At 41.6% G+C, this 22391-nt stretch overlaps 1 protein-coding gene across 2 annotated transcripts; it reads right to left on the reverse strand.

Annotated features, from left to right (window-relative positions):
- Positions 1–4817: 4817 nt before the first annotated feature.
- On the reverse strand, positions 4818–13729 carry LOC310913577 (uncharacterized protein). Of its 2 annotated transcripts, none has more exons than XM_083869102.1 (6): positions 13425–13729; positions 10764–10883; positions 9160–9486; positions 6580–6679; positions 5649–5722; positions 4818–4904 (listed from the first exon to the last, which is right to left on the reverse strand). In XM_083869102.1, the coding sequence occupies exons 3-5, from the start codon at positions 9344–9346 to the stop codon at positions 5662–5664; spliced, it is 348 nt and encodes a 115-aa protein (XP_083725228.1). In that variant the 5' UTR covers positions 9347–9486; positions 10764–10883; positions 13425–13729; the 3' UTR covers positions 4818–4904; positions 5649–5661. The 2 variants fall into 2 exon arrangements, with proteins under 2 accessions (XP_083725228.1, XP_083725229.1); XM_083869103.1 differs by having other exon boundaries at positions 10760–10883.
- Between the last annotated feature and the right edge of the window lie 8662 nt (positions 13730–22391).

Below are 22391 nucleotides of genomic sequence, written 5' to 3' on the forward strand. Positions count from 1 at the left end.
CCTGGTTCTGCTCCCTGTCCACCCACCTACTCCTCACAACCCTTGTGCACACTGCCTTCCTTGGGCATCTGCACTGAGGCCAGTTTGATCAGTTGATCAGTCATCCCCATCCCAAATTATCATCTGACCTGGAAGAGGTGTTTGTCTGGACAAGGAAATAGTTCATGAGGTGAAACATTGGCAAAGGCTTAGGGCCAAAGCCCTGTCTGAAATCAGAAGGCATCAGAACTGGGAAAGGAGCACAACCAAACTCAGAGACAGGTAGCTGCCCCCATCACCACTTGGTATAAACTTCCTCCCTGTCACCCTGGCCATGCCCCAGCAGCACCATTGTAGGCTGTAGGAGCAGCAAGGAAAAGCAGAACTGGGTATGGAAGGAACTAATGAAGATGTACAGAGCCCTTCATTCTGCAGCCAGTGAAACCTTGCCCAAGTGCAGTGTTTTACAGCTGCACGTTGTGGGAAATACTAAAGGTAAGAAAGCTTTCAGAGACCTTTGAAAGCAGCCCCAGAAACAGAAAGAGCAGAAGAATTTAGAATTGGCTGTAACTGCAAATCTTGAGAGTAGGAGAAATGACAATAGAACAGCAAGGAAGAACATGAAACAATAGTATGAGTCTTAGGTTTGGCTTTAGATAGACCTTTAGACTGCAGAAAAATATGCCTGCACGATAGTAGAAAGTTTTAAGCTTAATAATAGAGTATTGTTTATTGTTAATAGAAAGCATATGAGCAAGCCTTGTTTGAAGCAGGTGTGTGTGAGCTTTCAGTGATTGGCCAGAATAATTGTCTGTAAGCTTTAGCAATATGCTATTGGCTAGAAAGTTTTTAAAATCCTCTGTAACAAAGAAATCTTTGGCTGCTGCTAGCAGGGGTGAGCTGTTGCCATCCTTCAATTGTCTGAAACCTTGTTATGAGGCTGATGTGCAATAAAAGCTCGAGGAATGTCTAGCAGTAGTCCTGTCCCATTTATTCCTAAACCTCCAACACAGCACTCAAGTTATTTGTTATCCCAGGCCAAAAAGAAAAAAAAGAGTTGTTGGTTTCTGTTCCCTCCATTTTCCCACTCCTACCTGCTACCCACTCCTCCTGCCCAGTGGCACTTCCATGTTCCTCAGGGCATGATCCCACTCCTGCTGGGTGTCTGTGCCTCACCCATGCCCTGGGACACCACACCCAACAGGGACCCCCTGCCCCAGGGGTTCTGCTGTGGGTAACAGCACTCTCACACACAGTTCTGGCTACAGGGTTAGTATCAACTTATTATAGCATTTCCCTTTATAGCTGTGCTGCAGATGGCATTTTCAAATCACTGTAAAGCATTCTTGTTTTTTCTTTCCATTCCTCAGTGCAACTTAACAAGTTTTGTGGTTCTTTTCTTAATATATGGGTTTATTTTATGTCACCAAGCCCTGGCAAGGACAGAGAGACTTTTAAGTCACAGTAATCTGAATTTTAGAAATAACAAACTACAAAGAGCTATGATTAAATGTGGAGCACGCAAGAGCAGCAAAAACAAGTACTCTGTGTTCTTTAAAAGATCATTTGGGTAACAGTGACATAACCTAAGTTACCCGGTTGCAGTCCAATTTAATCAGCAAATATGTCTCTAGAGCAGAACCATCTAACTTAGGAAAAGAAACAGAAGTAAAGTCTGCACCAGCAGGAGAAATTAATGCATTCCACTTAGACAAAGATTAATTATTATAAATCACTAAAAAATACACTTGCCCCAAGTGGGAGTACATGGTCTTCTATTCATCAAGTTGCTTTCAAATAATCATTAAACATCTAAAGAGGGAAGACAATTTTGTTTACCCAAAACAAGCACTACAAAATGAGGACCACCTTTTTTCAGTCTGCAAAAGTAGTTGCCCAAAAGTAGGATGGGTTAGAAGAATATCTGCTGGAAGAAGTGTGTATAGATGCAGAAGTGTATACTGCTAATTCCAGTATAATTTTTCATGTAAGAGTTTTCATGTCAGCGCTGCTTTTTCTGTATAATTTTTGTCATAAGTTCACCAAATTAAATTTATATTTGCTACTAATTTTGTCCAGTTTAAGGGCCTTAACTATAACCTCAACGGCATCTCAAAGGGTCATAAATCAGATTAAAACCCAAAAGTTACCACAGTTGAATGTTTTGAAGAAAAATGAACATGGTGGTTTCAGGAAGGGCAGGAGTAGGCGTCTTATGAAGGTCTCCCTTTGCATAGGGGTTCTATTAAAATACTTCAGAAGGATGATGGTAGGACAAGTATGTCTGAAACAGGCTGGGTTATTAACAGCAGGCTTGGCTCCCCTGCGTCACTTACATTTCATTTTCCATTTGTCTCTGGGCAGTCCCTGGCATGGCCTTGTGACAGTGCTTTAATAGAGCATTGCTCTGGGTAAGAAAAAGGGCAAGAACAAGAACACAGTCAAAATAAAATTACTTTGTCATTTACAAGAGAAAAGAAATAGTGCAAAATTAAAGGACAGCAGGAAGCAACTATGTCACTAACTGGAGAATACTATTTTTTTATTAAATTTGTGTGTATGGAAAGCTTCTGTGAAACATTCCCCAAACCATCACTCCATGTCCGTGGCTTAACATTCCTGGTGGGATGGCAATGAGAAACTTATTTCCTTTTACTTTGCAGGGCCAGGGTGAGGCACAAAGCAAATAGATGATCCTGATGGGTGCCTTCCAACTCAGTATATTTCATGATTTCTGTGATAACTTAATCAGCAGAACCCCAGACGCTGAGGTTGACTTCACAGCCAGCTTTATCTGGGATACTAAGAGATGCCCTTCCAGGTAAAGCATTCTTCCTTTCTTTAGTAGTCTTTTTCTCCAGTGTTAGAGACACAGTTTAAGGCTCAGGCCTCACCCAGCCCAAGCAGTGCTGATGCGCAGTGCTTCCACTGACACTTTTCCCATTACAAAGTAATGTTCTCCCCTAACATACTTTGTTTGGCACCAATAAATCAGGACAGCTCTTTTAATCGTACCCAAGACTTTACTAGGACAGATTCCAGATTTTTAAAGGTTAAAAAATTTGGTGAGTTGTAAAAAAACCGTTTTTTTTTTTGGCACAGTCCAGCTCTCCCTGTTCCTGGCTGCAGCTCAGAAGTCTTCTGAGACATGCATCTTTTTGTGTCAGTTCTGACCAAAATGAAATCAAGAAACCTTGGAAATCTCACAGGAGATGGATTTTTGTGAGTTTTCCAATTTAAAGAGGTGGAGACAAACAAAGATAAGTGTGTGAGAAAAGATCTGCAGCATATGGAAGGTTCATCTATAACTAGATACGTCTGCCTTTATTTTTGTGGCCTTACACTTTTCTAGAGATATGCCTACAGACACTTGATTAACACTGGGGTAGTTATGTAAATGAAGGAATGGGACAATAGGTGTAGTAGAAGAAAGCCTTCATTCTTAACTCTGCCAAATGTTTGCTTTCCAAAGGAGAGATTGTTTTAATTGGCCAGATAGTTCCTTAGAATGGGTTAGAAAGGACAGGGAGAGGACCTTCAAAAGCTGAGGAATTCTGAGGTTTTTCCCAAGCAGCAGCAATGATAAAAGAAAAATGCCGTGCTTGTTTCTGTTACTAATAATTTAAAATGCTAATAATTTAAGAATGTTGCGCTTTGTCATCAATCTCAATTTGCCATAACGAGCCTTGCAGGAAGTTCAAAAGTTGCAGTGGGACAAAAATGGGCTTAAGTGATGTTGGGCAATTCAGAAACATGATTCCAATTGCACCAGATAATGTCTGTGTTACCCTAAATAATATTTCACTTATTATGCCTGTTCTGAAGTGGAGGCTGTGTGCATGTATAAGCACGTATATATTTATAGATACATTCACACAGAGAGTCCATGTGTCTACATGAATGTTCATATTAACAGATGTTAAGGGAAGACTCCTTCAATAGCTATAAAGGTTTAATTTCTTATCTAGTGCATTCCATGTTTTACTTGGTTGAAGGCCTAGTATTTACATGTTTAATTATCTAAGATTTCCTCTCTCCCAAGGAACACACTGGTTTGCCATGTTCAGTAAAGTAATGAAACGTAAAATAAATCTTTCTAGTGGAATAAGTACATGATACTGAACCCATGTTTTATCTTTGCCTCACCATGTACTTCAGTTTCTTGAAGTGTATCTTTGTAGCAACCAAACTTGCCATAAATTAGTCATGATGATATTACAGCTGAATTTAATTTCAAAGTCTCTCAGCAAGTTGTTAAGCATTTGTTGTCTAGGTCACTGCTGAGGAAATTTGAAAAGTCTGATATGATTTATGAATATTACTATATTAATACTGTATAAAAGGCTATGGGGAACAAGCACATAAACCTTTGTTTAATTTCGTTCCAATAAAAATTTCATTTCTTATAGCAAAATAAACAAGTAAATCAATGTTGAACGATTCTGTTGTTTTATTACATAACTTATAATTTGCCTTTAGACATCCAAGCCAAGTAAAATCTGAGACCCTGCTCATTTTTCTTGAAATATAGTTAGTTAACACTTGAATTATTCTGCAGAGGTTGCTTCCTTGAATGACATCCATAATGTAATGTAAGAGAAGAAAGTCCAGGAACAAAAGGCTTGGCTTTTTTCCCCATGTGTATAATCACATTATCCCTATTATTAGCCAATTTCTCAATATAAATCTTTTTCTTCTGAAGTTTACGCAACTGTTCATGGTGTAATTCATATCCTAAAATTCCCACAACATCAGTGGTTTGATTGAACACCAGTGTTCAATTTAGGAGATGCTGTTACCTTGAGACTTGATGTTGTAGGAGTTTCATGGACACAGAACTTCCGTTCCTCATCATGTAGCCCCTCCCCATAACTGGGAACAGTCCCATCTGTACGGGCTCCTCTCAGCTCATGGAATGGGAAATGCTGAATAGTGAGAAGACAAGGTTAAAAGAGTCAAACCTTTGGCCATTTTTGCCAAATCACAAGCTAATCACAGTTTATATTAATCACCAGATGAAGATTCAGCTCTCCTTTAAGAAGGAGTTTGTGGGGTTTGCACATGGAGGAACAAGGTGACATTTTCAAGGATCTGGCTGTTACTGTCTAAAGCACCAAGTCAGTTAGCTTTTGCAATACCATGCAATGAAAATGTCCCTCACACTAGTGAATGACTAACCTAAGCCAGCATAATTTCTAATTTATTGTAGGTGTATACATGCTAGCTTCTCAGAAATATTGCAGACATTTCTCCATCACTGGGAGGCAGTAATCCCCAAGCTTAACTAGGCTTTCTCTTGGACATACTGCTTGACCTTAGGTGGGTCACTTAATCTTTCTTTCTCTCTGTTTTGCTGTCTATAAAAGTATGATAATATTGGCTCACATCACCTGCTGAATAAGCCAATATTCAACACAAATAGCTGATGTGAGATTAATATTTCTAAAATACTCTGTTGCTGAGAAATGCTGTCAGTCCAAAGTGTATGCTACTATAATTATGGGATACAATGGAAATCAGGCAGCTCGTGGGTATTTTTGCGCCAGCCTCTGTATCTGCTACCTGACTTCACATGTCCATGTCCAATGGAAAAGAGATTTAAAAATAAAAGTGTCCTTGAAAGTAGATAAGAAACTTTCAGCCAATGGAGAATGTCCATCAACACCTACCTGAGGCTACAGGTTATTTTCCAGCCAGTTCCGTCTGATTTTGTTTCTTTGTGTACTCAAATCCACCATTCTGGCTGGTAAAGGAGGAAGGGACAGCTTTGAGAGGAGGATTGTGGTAGGTCAGGGTACAGTAGGGTTTGAAAAGACCCCTCAGGGTTTTGATTAATGATGTCTGCTGGAGCCACACAGCTGATGATGGCAGAGCACGAGGTGACAGCACTCCTGCCATCTCCGTGTCTCTCAATCCGTGCCCAACAAGAGGATCCAACAATCCACGTTGCTGCCCCACTCACCAGTGAATTGAATCACATAACTACTCCTTTTGGCTGGAAATTCCCAGAGAAAGAGTGACTGGCTCATCCTTTTTCCATCCTCAGAGAAAATATTAGTTTGATTTTCAGAGGTGAGCATTACGTACCTCATGTCAAAATCTTGTACAAATCCTAATGCAGCATCTTCTGCCACAGAGGAGGAAGAACAAGGAGCTTTTCAGCATGCTTAGGAGAGCTCAAAAATATTTGTATCTTTAAAAATATGAGGTAATCAGAAAGGGCTGAAATTTAAGAATTAATGAGATTCCACTTATACTAAACAACTGCTGAGTTGAATCTTCTCCTTTCTTCTGTGTCTCTTTAGCTCTAACTTTCTTCCACCTGGAAAATGCCCTGAACATTTTGAGGATTATCTGGAGCAGGAAACAACCACTCAGTCACAGCTGGCCCAAGGCATTTCTGAAAAATAAGTCACTCTATTCCACTGTTGGGCAGTGGATATTCCAGCAAAGTGGAACAGTGGGTAGAGCAGGGCTTTTTCCCCCCCAACTCCACATTTCCCCAAGGAATCCCTATAGATTTCTCAGCATCCACCCAAGAAATGTCATGGTGCAGCTGTACTGTTACACCAACCCAACATGTGTCCCCACTGCCCCTACCTTTGAGGGGAGGACAGCATTACACAGCTGCACTGGTCGAAGCGTGGGTTGGTTTGTTTGCATGCTGTTTCATTATGAAAAAAGATGGTCTGCTGGCTTCCTATAAAATGAAGAAAAAAACCCCGAAAAAAACAACAGCCTGGAGATAAAAACTCACAGAGTTCTAGAAATTGTCAACTCCAAGAAATGTGGTGGGTGTAAAAACCACAAATTAAGCTTTACATCCATATACAGCCTCTATGTTTGTTCTGAACAATGCTCAATGGTGAGAGTGGGGAAACCCGTGAGCGCTGCCTCCCACTGCAGACATGCCTCCCATTCCTGGGAATAGCAAATGCCCCTTCCCACAGACACTCCCAAAAAGCCTCTGTCTGTTCTTCACAGCACTGGGCAGGATTTTGCTTCCTCTTTGCAAAGCTCTTTCCAGCAGGATGGAAGTGGGCTTTGCTCCAGAAGCTGAGGGTACATCTCCAGCAGTGTGTGAGCAGGTCACTGGATACAGCACTACCTTTGCACTGCTGTAATTGGTGGCAGCTTAGAAGCCACTGCCTCACTCCAGGTCCAGTAGAGGACTGAATTTGACTCATTATTCTTAGCCCAGATCACACAGTGTTCACCTAACACAAGGGGTGAGACAACAATTCACTCTTGTTAATCTACAATGAGTCAGGAGGGGACAGAAAATGTTAGCTATGTGGCTAATATTTACATACTGCCATTCATTAAAAACCCACTGAAATGTGACTCAAAAGAAACTAAATCAGAGGTTTTTCAACCAAAAAATTTGAATAACATGGATTCTTTTTTGTTTTGTTTTCTGAAAATCTTTTGGCAAATGTACAAAATGAAATGGACATGAAAAAAATACTGAATCTATTTATCATGAACATCCTCATCTCTGTGAGATTTCTATAGCAGCTGAAGGTATTAGAGAGACTATAATGCACAGAGTGCTTTAGGGCGAGAAAGTGCTTTTGACTAGGTTATAATTCATTTAAAACACACAAAATGAGTTTTAGTGCATGCAATCAAAGCATTAGAAACTCTTTTAACAAAAAGGCTTTATAAATATTAAGTTATTCAATAGATGTAAGACCTCACTGATTCAGTAAGTGGAAATGAAAATGACTATATAAAACTACTTTTACTGTGTCCTTTGCTCCTTTGGAAGTTAATCTGGATGCTATTACATCTTGCAGAGATGACAACTCTGTATTAGGACTTAAAATCTTCAGTCGTTGCAGAAGATTACACAACTCACACCATGGTATTTGGGAAAACCCAATACTTGCCCACCTTCAGTGACTTTCTCAGAGAGGCTGCATGGCAAATGCACATAAATCTTTCAACTGAGATTCAAGCACTGAGAAGAAGCTACTGAATTGTTGGCAACGTGAGCTAATATGAACTAATATGAACTTCATGCAAGATTTTGCTTTGGCCGGAATTGCCAGTTGGAGTGAACTTGTAGTAACAGGCTCATCGGAGACCTGTCAGGGGAGTCTCTCTGGCAGGCTGTGGGCTGCAGCTGGAGCTGTGTTTGCTCTGAATTTAAGACATGCTTGTGCAGCTCTGCTATAAACTTTTAGTAAGTTTATAGACTTTCTAAAGGAAAGAGGGGAAAGGAGAAAGAGAGGAACCCAACAGGTCTGAAGCAGAAGAATCTCAGGATCATTCCAGTGCAAAGTCGAGCCTTGGGTGAAACTGCAAAAGTGGGAAGTTTATTGAGGCTCAGAGTGGGTGTAAGGCCATCTCGTCTGGGCTGAGGAAGCTGTGGACCCAGGAGAGATGGAAGTATGCAATTTGCTTGTCTTAATGGCTGTCTGGGATGCCTGTAGCCAGAAAGGCATCCCCACCCCTAGCATGAGAACACCCACCACCCCCATGGAGCCACACACAGGGAGCTCAGTTCCCACCAGACAGAGGCTCAGTCCATCTCTCCATCACTGCCCACTTCACCACTGGCACAGCAGTGAGGCAAGTTTCACAGGGATAAGTAACACCTCAAACCTTTTAAAAAACCATGGAAAATCCCAACAGGACAAGCTTCATCAGTTACACCACTGAGTGCTGCACATCACTGTCCTCACAAACTTGATCTCAGCAAAGACAATATTTGGGCTTGACTTGTTTTCTGCTCTCCCAAGTAAAGAAACCATTGTTGGTCCCTTAAGTTCCCTGTTCACAGTTAGGAAGATTACCCTGGTATTTTGCCAAGAGTTGTATAACAAATGGCTGATGAATCAAATAACAAGAACAGGCCAGAGAGAAGAGGAAATATCTAAAAAGACAAAAAGGACAAATGAGTCTTCAGAGAATATGAGCTATGGAGGACGCGCTGAGTTTTATGTCTGGTAGATTTTGCTTCATTTCCAGTAAGTCATGCTCTGTATGTTTTCTAGAAACAGATAGATGAAATATTTACAAAACCCACACCAATGGATCCAAGACAAGTTTTGAGAGAAAGAAAAGTTTTCCAAGTTCTGACAGTCAAAATAGATTTGTCACTAGGCCAACACACATATTTTTCCCCTTCTAACTTCGGCTGAAAAAAAGCAAATAGGATAATTTCTTCTGTACCTGATTTCTCTGTCCAGTGGTTTCTCTCCACCACTGCTACACCTGCACTCCATGGTCCATGGACCTCAGCCAGCACCTTTCTGTCACTGTCCTTATTTTCCTTCAGGAGCTGAACAGTGGTTAGTGCATGGACAGGACTATCCAAACCTCCAAAGACCAAGGCACACAGCAGATACTCTGAAGGCATTTTGGTCAGGGGTGTCCAAACTAGGTGCCATCACTGCTGTCAGGCACTGGGAGAGGGACAGCACGAGTACTGCTGGCACACACCACACAGTGCAGTCTTGACACTGGGGAGGACTTCAGAGGAGTTCAGAAGCAGAAAATCTAGGAGGAGTATGGGGAAAAAACACAAATAGGAGACAAAAAGAAAATGAGAATGAAAAAAAACCCTATGCTGGGTAAAATTTGCACAAGAATAATGTTAAAATACTGCTCATTTATAGGCACAGCAGTGCTTGTTATTAACAGCATCATCCTAGGACCACTTTGCACATCTGTGTTTTCCATTAACACCAAGCAGCAGCCTCTGGATCACATGTTGTTCTGTGTGCATCTACCCTGTGACTGTGAACACCAAAACTCTCTGTTACACAGTTATTGGGGAACAATTCCCTAGATAAACAGTGCATGTATTCACAAGTATAATGTGCAGCCACACCAGTGTGCACACAGAAAACACTCCATTTGAATGAGCAAAACAGGAGCTCAAGGCAGGTCAGTACTACAGAGACTGAGCTCTGAACTGGCAACAGCAATCCATCAGGACCTGTCGCTGCCAAAAGACAGTGTAACAACTTTTCAACATGAGCCACATCTTAATTTTTGTCTGGGCTGGTTTCACCAGCCTTCTTCAAGACCCTTATCTGTGAATCTAGAATATAACTTGGACAAGAACATGCTTATTCTGACCATTTAATGCATTGTTTAGGGAAATTCAGGTGTAACTAAGCCCCATAAACTATCACTACCTCCTTCTGAAAAGAGTCACCTAGCAAGCTAAAAATTGTATTAGTGGCAGAGTTATTTTCCTGATTAAGTTTTCATGTGTTTTCATTTTTGCAATATTGGTGCAAAGGAAACTCACACATACAAATGGAAATTTCAGGTGACAAATGCCAGCTGATTACCAGCAGTTAGCTTCTAAAGTACAACCTGATTGCAAAAACTAGAAATTTTATCATTCTTATACAAAGACATTAAAGCATATTAAACCAATTCACCATTGTCTTAGCAATTCTCTGTTTCTGCACAGAGATATTTTTTTTCCTGGGATAACAGCATTCATAGGAATTTCATGGGTGGGGTTCAGAACAAAGACATGTCCCGCTAGATGGAAAATTGCATTTGATCTCTGCTTTTCCTTATCTCTTTTCAGGTTTTATTTTCTCTTACGTTTAAAGACACTTTCATTAAAGAAATTATTTCCTTCCTTTGGGATGCTGAATCAGAAGGCACTAAAATCAGTGAGAGCCTTTCCATCAATTTAGGGGAGCTTTACATTAGACTTTCAATTAGAAACAGTTAAGTGTAGAAGTATAAAGAAACCAAAGATAAAGGAGAGGGGAGCAGGAGGTGGAAATGTTTCATGAACACTTACAAACCTCTAAGGTTTCGCTTGGCTTTATGTTAAATTTAGGTCAAAGGTTTGGGGTCAGCTTTTGTTCTCCTCAGCCCCCGTTTGCTCTGATCTTCTGTTCCAGAGTGGGCTCTTGACAGGTGCACTGTGAAAAGGGAAAAATCGGTTTGAAAAGCTGGACTCAAGACCTGCTAGAGGCAGAATGATGAGGCAACTGCTTTGCAGTTTGTTTCATGTCAGAGAGAACACAATTGCCTTAGATAAAGCAGCGCAGCACGGGACTGAACGCTGCAGATATTTTAAGGAAATGTCATGAGAGGGACACATTAGAATAAACACTCCTGCTTGGAATCACCTGCTGTCACCTCAGTGGTGACAAACCCTTGAGTTTTGGGCTGTGCCAAGCCCCGAGGCAGCAGAATTGATTGCCACTTGTAAAACTATTCACTTGAGGACAGTGTTTCGTTGATCAGCGGCAGAACACCAAACCTCCCACAGGGAGATGGATCACTCATCCTCCAAAGGTCACAGGACACCAGGGTGGCAAAATCATTGTCCCAGCAGCCTTTGCCTGGCAATGACAAGAGAGGAGTGAGGAACAAGAAGAGTATTTTGGTACTTATGACACAGAGATACAAATAAGGTAAATCCATAAGGATAGTAGAGATAGTGTCTTCAGGTTAATTTTATTGTAGTTTTTATAATTTCAGATGATATTGTAGGAGAATCAGAGCAGCTTTCTGACATGTCTTCTAGCTAACTTCAAAAGGAAGTACAAGTTGAAAGCAATTACTAAATTTTACTGAATTATGTTAATTAACTGGATAAATTTAGAGCAAGGGGCAGGGGGCAAAGGGCAGCTGATATATGGAAAGAGAAGAAGGATGTGAGGAGCAGAAGTGATAAAATCACTAGCCCTGGGGGACAACAGGAGAAGCAGGCAGCTTTTAGCCCCAGAGTATTAAATGTTCCGTCACAACACATTTCCTTCTGCTCCATCCCCATCTTCCTGCTGCTGCCTGAGTCCCCTCCATCCCCACCTCAGCCACATCATCAGGAGGGTTTGCAAGGCCCCTCTATCCCAGACCACCAAGACCTGAGTTAACACAAAAACATCCTGCACTGCTTGGGTGCAGCATCACTGGATGGGGCTGCCACTTTACATGTGTTTTGGCTCAGATTAGTTCAGGCATTTAACCACAGGCTAAGTCTCTAATTCCCTTTAAATCCTTCTCCAGGAAGCAGAGAGAGATGGGCACTGCCAGGGGCAATCCCTGCTGTTGGAGGGATCATGAGTGTCCCTTTTCAGAGGGCCCGGGATATCCTGCTCAGCCCAGGACAGACCCTTGGCCACCAGCCACTCCTTCCCTTCCTCTCACTGCTGCAAGACCACGACGTGGCCAGAGAAGAATAGGGAGAAAAATAGGTTTCTGACCTACTTCTTGGCAGCATTGAGAGCATTGGTAGCATTGTGGTTATGATCTATTCCCCCTTGGCTGCTGGAGCTGAGGGGGAACAGGTCACAACCACACAAATCACATGGACATGTTGGTGAGCTGGGAATGACATTGCCTCTCTGTGCTGGCTTTTCCAGCTTTCCTGTTGAAGCCTTTTCTCTCTGTTTTTCACCATTCTTGACACACAGACCTGGACAATTTTCCCCCCTTTAATTTCTGTTGATATCACATTTTCTTCTGTGTTTATGTGAAACAATATTATTTTCCATGGTTTTGAAATCAGCTCAGGACACAGTTGTTGTCTTGCAACGTTTTGGAAACAGCATTTAGGAAACATTTTCAGCCATGAATATTTGAAGATTATTATATTTAAATCACTTCCAAATATGAGATTCTTTTTCTTCTTGAGGGAATTGTGCTGTAATACTTAAATTCTTTGTATTAATTCTTTCCCTTTCTGATTTAATTCAGACATACTGTGGATTTGTATTATTACTTTTCATCAATATCACATACTTTCTATGCTAGCAGGCTCTCAGTGGTGTCTGCACTGAACAACAGAAAATACCTATTCCTTGAAGGAGTTTTCTCTAGATGATTTTTTATTTCTAGTCTATGTTTTTCATTAGCAATATTCTCTAGTGTTTCGTCTTCCACAGAAACTTCCAATATTTTTAGGACATCTTTTCAGACACCATAATTGTTTCCTTGTGGAGGCTGAACTGGATCCATGGGATGGTGAGCCTTAAATACCTGACATGTTTTACTCTTGTTTTCTCCCATGGGATGGTTTATATCAAGTTGGCTGAAGACCTGCTCTAACAGAGGGACTGGATGCTACACACATCCAAGCAGTCCCATTGTAATCAATTAGTAAGATGAAATAATTTCAAAGAAAACATTTCCTCTGTCCCATGTAAATACCATTTTTGTTACTCATTTCAACTGGCTAAACAGCAAAACCAAAGATTTTTTTCTTAATAAAAAGAGAATGGTCTTAAAGCAAACACCACAAAGACAAAAGTTGCTGAAAATTTCCTTTCTGGGAAGGGATGCAGCAGAACTGGAGTTTTATCCTTGGGTCACCAATACTTAGGGTCAGCCAGGGAACGATCTTGGAAAAAATTAAAACTCTCCTGAGAAAAATAACACATTATTCCTGCTGAGTGACTCCAAAGAAAAAAAAAAAAAACCCACAAAAAAACAAACAAAAAAAAAAGTAATTTTACCCAACACATCTCATCTGGCCCCTTTTCCTGCTTGGGAAGGTGCATTGCATTTCTTTCAGAGTGAGCCCATTGCTGTCACATCCACCCATCAGCTGAAGCCTGGGAGGTTTCTCTCTGTTGTGCTGCCAGGATGCTCCTTATGCCCCTTCTGTAAACACACAGGACAGGTCTCAGCACACTCAACAAGATACTTTCAGTTCCATTTGCACAGAGCAATCTTTTTCCATTACAGGAAATCAGGGAATGAGGACTCAGCCCTCCCTTTGGTTGAGAACCACAATTCTTGGGCATCATGTAGACATGGCTGTTTAGGGTACACTCAAAAGACCCCAGTGCATCCTCAAAACACTTCTTGAGCTTGCTTAGCTTTAAAAAACATAATGTTATCACTGCTGTTGATGTCATCTGGGCTGAGATTTATGAAAAATAAAACTATTTTTGATTAAATAAGCATACACCTGTACATATACTCACACTTCAGAGGTTTGGGAGAATTAGATATAAATGGCTGTTGATGAAACTCAAACACACTGTGCTGGTGCTGGAATTCAGAGCCAGCTTTCCGGGATTAGGTGTCCCTGACTAACCTCAGCTGTTAGAAATTATTTGGAGCTTGGCCCTGGCAGGTGAGGGGTCACTGTGAGGAGGAGAACAAAAGCTTTTCTTCTCTCTTCTGCCCCTGCCTCCCCCCTCTGCAATATTGGGCAAATGTGGTTTTAATTCAGAAATACAAATGTCATCTTCAAAGTCACTCTGAGAAGGAAGGGTGGGGGAAAGGGAGAGGGAAAAAAAACCTCAACCAAACAATTGGATTGCAATTTGTCAAGATTTTTTTAACTGTGAAATTGAACTGGAAAGTCTTAACAGCTGACTGATGAGCCAGTGGGGAGGAAGAGAGACTGGGAGTGCTGGAGTTAGTCTGCAGTGCACTTGAAATGCAGTGAACTTTCTTGCTGCCCCAAACAGCATCTAATATTTTGCTTTCTTCAAGGCCAGCCCTTTTCTGATGTAAATAATCCTGAAATCCCATGTCACCAGGAGTCCAGGGAAAACAGCTCCACCTTACGTGCTGTTCTGCTGTTCTTGGAGCGCTTGGGGCATGGCAGAACTGTCACTGAAAGCTGTTTGAAAGCATTAAGTAGTAAGGAAACATTTCTTTCCTTCACCTTGCACTTTTGGAAGTCTCCAAGCTGGGAGGTATTTTTATTTCAGGTTGTGACATCAAAGGCTGCATGTGTGCTGCAGCTCTGACAGCATATGTGAATAATGGAGAAGGGTTCTGAGCATGAGAAGTCACTCTGAGGCTGGCTGTACTTCCCTAATGTATGTGACATTGACATAATATGCCCCAGGGCTCTGTGGATCAGACGGTGTTTGCCTGTTCCACGTGCTGGTTTTATGAACAGCAATCAAGCTGTAAACATGTAGGCAGCTGAAACACATGTAGGCAGCGTGTGTGGTGAGTGGCTTCCCATGCTGTCCATGGGTGGGAAGCACAGAGCAGAGGTCAGGGCAGCAGAAATGGTGTTTTCCCATCAGAGGAGAGGACTCCTGCTCCCTGGCAGGGCTCGTGGTGGGCGGTGTGGATGGTGGTGGTGCTGCATCATCATGTTGGCTGATTGTATAACTCACACAGCACCTGGAAACAGCTTTTGTGATGCCCAGAAGCTCAAGCAGATACATCTCACAGGAGCTGACGTGTGAGCTGGATATGCTCCTCACCAGTGTAAGCAGTTGAAGCCTTCATTTCCAAGCACAGAGGCTGGATAGCAGGGTCACAGCTCAGCAGATGGTCAATCCAAGCCTCTCTTCCTTAGTCTGTGAGGCAGTGGCCCATCAATCAGATACACATCTCACAGAGCTGAGAATCCTGTTCCCCCTTCCCACATCCCCATCCGTCAGAAGGAAAAGTCTGTTTCTACAGGGACTGAAAGCAGGATTAATCCCTCTCTGATTTCCTCCTCTAACTCCTTCTCCCTGACACCCCATTCCAGCTTTCATCCTATCTGGGCTATTTAGTCTAGAGCAGGGAAGACAGAGAGGAGACATGATAAGGGTCTTCAATTATATAAATGGCTTATGCAAAGAGGAAGGCAATAAATTGTTATCCACAGTGAAAGCATAGAAAAAGTAATGGGTTTTAATGCAGCAAGGGAGACCTGAGTTCAGAACTAGAATAACTTCCCTGCTGCAAGGGTCATTGGGCACTGGAGGGGATTGCCTGGGCTGGCTGGGGGATCTCCATGGCTGACAGGGTTAAAAAAACACTTCAGACAAATGGGTGAGGAGTGGTTTGTGTGGGGATGGATGAAGTGGCCTCCCTTCTAGCCAATTTCTTCTATACCATGGTGGTAACTATTGCAGCCTCACTCCTTGGCAGACAACCACAACAAAACTCCACTCCTATGGGTTTTGGTACAAGTTGGTAATCTTGTGGTGATGCTTTAAGTTTGAGCTTTCATATTTTCCAGGTTCTGTGCTGCCCAGGGGTGCAGTTCTGAGCCTCACATTCAGTGTCACTCAGCTCTCCATGGAGTAGGGAGACAAACCAAATTCTTTTCCTGCTGAAGACCAAGGACAACTTTCAGGTCCAAAAGCACAAACAACAGTGGACTGAAGGGAGGAAAAGAAGAATAGGACCTCACAACCAGAAGCTGTAATTGGACAATTAAACCCCAATATGCAAATGGACCAAAACTTATAAAAGTGTGAGACATTGTGACTGGTCATCCATTTTGTGACCACTTTAGTCCATCTTGGGTGTAGCCCTGGTCAGGCCCTGTCCTGCCCAAGGTGTATCCTAGGGGCCTTTCAATAAATATCTACTTTATTCTCTAGCTCTGTCCAGTCTCTGTTTCAGGTCAGCCTTCCCAAGGCATCAATGGCAGCAACACAGTTGGGTCAAGGAACTGATGATGCCTGGAGACAGGATGATCTCTCAACACACAACAGGCATAGCTGTAAGGTCCTGCAGCACTCAATTACCCTGCCTAATCCTAAATAATTTAATTTTCTCTTAAACAGACAGCAAGAGAAACCCAAGCTCCTAAGAGCTCATCAGCTCTGAAGAGGACAAGTGTTCACACTCACAAACACACACTGACTCCAAAGCAGTGGTACCTCAGCAGCCTCTCCACAAGTAAAACAAAGAGAGTTACTTTGCCCTGTGCAGGATTACCAGATTCCTTGGGGTGTGCTGGTGTTGGCAGCTGGTACAGCCTCATCCTGCACAGCCCTTGCAAAAAGGAGCATCCCTGGAGATGCTCCACTCTGAAATGCACTTCTCACCAAACTGCACTGAAAATGGGATGGATCCTGTGTTTACATAAGCATATCCTTAAGTGCATTGCTGGACTGGGGCCTTACCCAGCTTTATTTCAGGCTCCTGGAGGTCAGTAGGGATTGATTAGCTACTCTGCATGACCTGGGCACTGAAAGCCTCCATATGTCAGAATGAGGATATTTTACAGTGTATAATTTTTCTCACTGAGTTTTAGATATCCTAGGCAGAAAAGATGGCCAATAACAACAAAGTCAGAAGCCAGTCTCTCCTTCTAAAAGGGAGGTGTGAGTGAACCCTAACAGATGTAATTTGTATCATTACTGCTGATGAAGTTAGCAACGTTTAGCAAGGAGACATGATCAATAGCTACTTGAGAAGATACAGCTGCAGATATCCAAATGGACACGAACAAGGAGGAGAGGTGTAAAAGGCAAGAGCTGAATATTTAAACCAGATGAAAGTTGTAAGGTAGGTTATTGACCTTGAAAGAACCAGATAAGTAAAAAAAGGTAGAGCAGGGCAACAGTGATTTATGCACTTGCCCTGCACAAATATTAGAATGGCTTATTCAAGAGTGTAGTAAATTATGAACAAAGTAGAGCTTCATTAGATTAATGACAGAAGAGCTTATATATAAAGGCTGGCATCTTTGGCAAGTGGGTAAGAGAAATTAATTTTATTTAACTCTTTGGTTTCCGGGCTTGAACACTCCTTTTTCTGCCGTGCAGTTATCTGTCTTACACTTGGTAATTACATATCTGTTTCCATATCCTTTGTGGCAACAGCAGAACTCAATGTACAGAAAGCAGCAGGACAGAAAGAAGGGGCACCCATGGAGATAGAGATGATAAGTGCTAAAAGCTTTATCAAAGATGATAAAAGCTAAAAGCAGTTCAACAAGGACCTGCTTCTACCACTGTGGAAAGAGGTGGGAGTTCTGGAATTGACCAAGAGGCTCTCAGACCTTTATCGTGATTACTGTGGTGATGTTCAGAATCCCTGGTCTTGGATCATACATGCTGATGTCCCTACAAAAGACAAAAGATGACAATCACCTCCCACAGGCTTTAAGTCAACCAAAGTAGGGTAAAGTTTGGTGTTGGCAAAAAGGGGCAACAGCATGAAGGGGTTCACATGTGGTTGCACAGAAAGTTGGGCCAGGACCTCCACATTCCATTTCCCATCCAAATGCCTAGTCTAGACAAAAGGAAAGAACATTTCTGTCTGCAACAACAAAGTTTTTAAACTGGCTCAAAGGATTCTGTTTAGGAAAAACCCCTCAAATCCCCCTCAAAAAAACAAACCAAAAAAACCCACCCCAAAACCTCCCCAAAAAACCAAATCAAAAAACCTAAAACAACAATAAAAAACCTCAAACCAAAGCAAACAAACCCCTAAACTATACCAAATAAAACCCAAAACTAAAACAAAAACCAAAACCAAAAACCCCAAACAACCAAAAAACCCCACCAAAATCAACCCAAAAAATAAAAATTAAACAAAAACAAATAGACAAAATCAAACAAACAAAACTCTCCCCTCCTCCCCAAAGAAACAGAAAAAAAAAATCTACCCTAGAGATTTTTTAATGTATGTAATTTGGTTTGCAAAATATGAGTATTAATCCTAACCTGTTTGTACCAGTGGAAGGGACAAATCAGTCATCACAGTACTCGTAATGGAACATGGAAATATATCTGTAATCATATCAAGTCCCAGCAGTGACTCTAAGAACTTCTTGGACCATTGCCATCAGCAAAAGAACTAATTCCACAGAGAAAACATTCAGGGGCACAGTTTGCACCAGTTAATCAGGGCATGGTCAACTGCATTACTGGGACACACCAGCCTGCTGGTCTTTAAGGTCTGTGGCTGCCTTTTGCTGCAGAAGGAGTGGGTGGCTGTGCTCTCCCCCATCCCTGAGACTGCACTGGATGAGATCAGTGGCCGAATTCTTACCTCCATCCTCAGGGTCAGGCCTGAGGGGCTGGCACTGTGCTGCTCATTATTCACCACTTGCCATGTACAGGTGACCTGGAAACCTGACCCACAGCCCAGTGAGTCCCCTTTGGGTTTCTCTGTGCTCCAAATCAAGCCTCAGGCGAACAATTAGAATGAATGAGCTCAAATGAAAATGAGTTTTTGGGAGTGTGTTTATGATCAGTTTTGCGTGCTGCCCTTTGCTCCCTGCAAGACCCCTGGCTCAGGTGTAATGCACCTGAAAAAAGTTCTAGGTAGGAGAGGATTGCATGTTAATAGACATCCACAAAAGAACTGCTTACAGAGGAAAAAACCATAAAGATGGCTGAGAAATAAAAACTATGCAACAGCATCACCACCCGCAGAGAATAAATTTCACAGGTAGGATAGTGCAGATACAGCTATTATGGAAACATGAATCTTCAACTCCTTTACATTATTATATTTTTCCATTCCTTGTAAGGTTTGTGGAAAAAGCAGAATATGCTAATAAAGCTCTCTGATTTGTCTCTCTTGAAGTTTTGTGTGAGCAAAGTAACACATTCTATTTAAACTTCATAATTCATATGTAATTATTTTTAGTTATGTTCATTTCAACCCTCAATGGGCAGCTAATGAATTTAAGAAAATGTATAGTCTCCTCGAATTAAGTACTGTAGTTTTTCACTGGCATTAGCTTGAGCTTAGTTGGCAGCTACACTCTAAAAAAAAAAAATCATTATTAAGACTTATCTCAATGCAGGTGTAATCTGGACAAAGAAGTTTCCCCCCATGATCTCCTGCCTCTGTGTTGTTCAATATCTCAGCCCGTGTCATTCAAGGCTGTAGTATCTGAAGGCTGGAGTATTTGGGTTCCTCCACCTGCAAGAATCAAGGGCTAAATATGTATTTATTGGTCCACAACAGCTGCCATCCTGTGTGAGATAATTAGGCATGTGCAGGGAGGGTATTCCCATGGGACTTGGGGTGGACAATTTGAATTAGGCTGGAAAGGTGAAGTGGAACTGTGCACAAACACTCCTTGGCCCCCAAAAAGTGCCAAAAGGAGGCACAAGGAAAAGGAGAACAGTTCCCTTCATTCTGTCCTGCCTCCACTGCACCTCCACAAGCAGGGGGAAGCAGTGGCTGCCCAACTTCACCCTCACACCTGCAAACCCTTCCATGGCCTCATTTCCTCCCTCCTCCACATCCTCCCACAGAAATGGGTTTATTTGTTAAACAGAAAGACTGACTTCTTTTGGTGAAGTATTTTAAGATGGTCTGTACTGTATATGAAAAAGGGATCTTATTTTCCTAAAGGATCTGCATTTTCTAAATGTTACAGGAAACTATTTAAAAAGGAAATTCATAACTATTTTTGAAATTTTTTTTTTGCATTTACTGTCTCTCCCTTGCAGGGAAGTCTCATCCACATTTCTTCATGAGACATTCAACATGTGCATTCATTTTCTGTTTAAAACAAGAAAAAGATCCAAACCCCATAGACAATAAATAAAGAAAATAAAGCTCCTCTTATTAATAAATAATAGAAAATAAAGCTTTTTGTTCTGATACTGCAAGAAGCTTTCACAATAGTGAAATACAGAGTTAAAAAACACCATTATGGAAAAAAAGTCATTTGACTCCATCACAGTGAAATACACTAGTCAATACCACCTTAACACAACATATTAAAACACCAGAGTAACACCTGCCTGTGAAATGCTTGATTCTTATGAAATTGTTCCTTGAGAAAATGGTCCCTTAGAACTTTTTAACTCTACTTAATCAGCACAAAACAAATCAAAGAAGATGACTCTCATTTCCTTTTCTAAATGAAAAATGTCCATTTCATGAGGGAAAGGTCAGCTGTTAGGCAGAGTGCTGGTGCACTTCAGAGAACCTGAAATCTGCACCTGGACTTCCTCACATCCTAAATATTTCCCTCCTTCAGTTTGGCTGAGAATTGCTGTTTAAAACTACTTTTTTATTCCTGGTCCCTTCATTACTCTGACAGTTGTGTCTTTCTTAGAATTTACTCTTCCTGTAACATTTTCTGGATAAAATACAATAAATTCTGGTTTATGTCCTAATTCCAGCTAGACAGATATAGAAGTGCTAAATAGCTACTGTGACATGTCTAATAAATAGCCATCTAACCATATTATAAATAACCTCAAATTCAGCCCAATAAATATTGCAATAAATTTGTGTTTGCCAGTACATCTGTAGGAATATCAGTAATAAGATAGACCAGGAAGGCTCACCATACTAAAGGACTTTGGTTTTGGAAAAAGGGCATGTGCAATATTTCATTCTTCTTAGGGTGGGAGGGAACCAACAAAAAAAAGAAGAAAAAAATTGTTTAGCAAATAACATAGTGTTGGGAAAGGAAGAGATTGTTCAACAACCTGCAATTTATTTAGATGACAAAAAACGAGACATGCAAAGTAGGGCATGTTTAGCTGAACATCAATGGCAGTTGCACAACATTTTCATGCATTAAAAAGCAATAACTTTTCCAGTTGTTAATTAACTCCCATTGGCAATACCATTACCAGCAGCTGGGAACATCTACTGAACAAGACACACGGGTCTTTTTCTTCCAGACTGCAATCCTGTTCCGACTGCCAAAAGTTTTGAAAAATATTCCAAGTATTTGGCTGACTCCTCAGTAGCCTCATCAATATCCCCCTCATCAGCATTTCTTCACGTACCACCCACATTTTGCCATCCTCTGGATGACAGAAACCAGGAGCATCTCAGCTGGAAGAGGCTGGTGAGGCCCTGGGAGGAAGGAGAGGTCTGTCCCCACCTCCCACACCTGATGCTGTGCTCTAGTGTGCACCACCAACCCCTACCTGGAGCCACTGACACCCTTTGCCAGCAAATCAAGGGTTAGGCTCCTCATCTGTCCTCTGCCTCCTAGAAAAGCTTTCTGCATTTCCACTGCTCAGACTTGGACATCTTCAAGGTTCCTTCCTGGCTTTGCTTTCTCATTAATCAAAAAGCCATTCACTCGTGTGAGCAGTGATGACAATACCTGCCACAGTTCTGTGTTTATTCCGGTCTATTTAGTGTAGGCTGTTTAGGTTTTAGTTCTATTTATAAGCTTAGGAAACAAACAAACAAAAAAAAAAAAAAAACCCAAAACAACAATCCATTCAGAGCAAGCTTTTAATATCACTGTTCATTCTTCATTCTCTATTTATATCCTTCTGGAGTTCTGTGATCAGAAGATAGTACTACCAGCTTCCCCTGGTGTAAGTTTGCTCATAGACAAAAAAGGCAAGTTACACAATAGCTCTACCATTACACAAAGGATGTGCATAAACATCTGCATAATGTAATATTTTCCACAGGTCATGTATTCTGCATTAGTTTCTAATGGCTCAGTTTTGGTAAGGACTGTGGATGCACACAGATTATGAGAAAAAGGGAATATTTCTTCTGCATTCAACTTCAGGTGTCATTGGTGGCACCCCAGGGAAGTGGTCACAGCCCCAAGGCTGGCAAAGTTCAAGGAGCATTTGGACAATTCTGTCAGGCACTTAGGTGTGTCTTGGGGTGTCCTGTGCAGGGCTAAGAGCTGGACTCCATGATCCTTGTGTATTCCTTCCAAATCAGCATATTCTGTGGTGTGTGTTGACGGTATGAAAGGTTGGCCACAGAAACCTAAATTTTGGGCAAAGCAGATGTGAAAACAGCAAATTTCTGGGAGCCTT

This window comes from Zosterops lateralis, assembly GCF_965231275.1.
Source record: "Zosterops lateralis genome assembly, chromosome: 11".
NCBI lineage: Eukaryota > Metazoa > Chordata > Aves > Passeriformes > Zosteropidae > Zosterops > Zosterops lateralis.

Bases quoted from the DNA above. Each gene is read 5' to 3' on its own strand.
- LOC310913577 (XM_083869102.1), bottom strand. From the start codon at position 9,346: ATGCCTTCAGAGTATCTGCTGTGTGCCTTGGTCTTTGGAGGTTTGGAT. The intron at 6,680-9,159 runs GTACAGAAGAAA...TTCATTTTATAG, and splicing joins CCACTGGACAGAGAAATCAG to GAAGCCAGCAGACCATCTTT. The intron at 5,723-6,579 runs GTAGGGGCAGTG...CTCCTTTACCAG, and splicing joins ATGCTGTCCTCCCCTCAAAG to CCAGAATGGTGGATTTGAGT.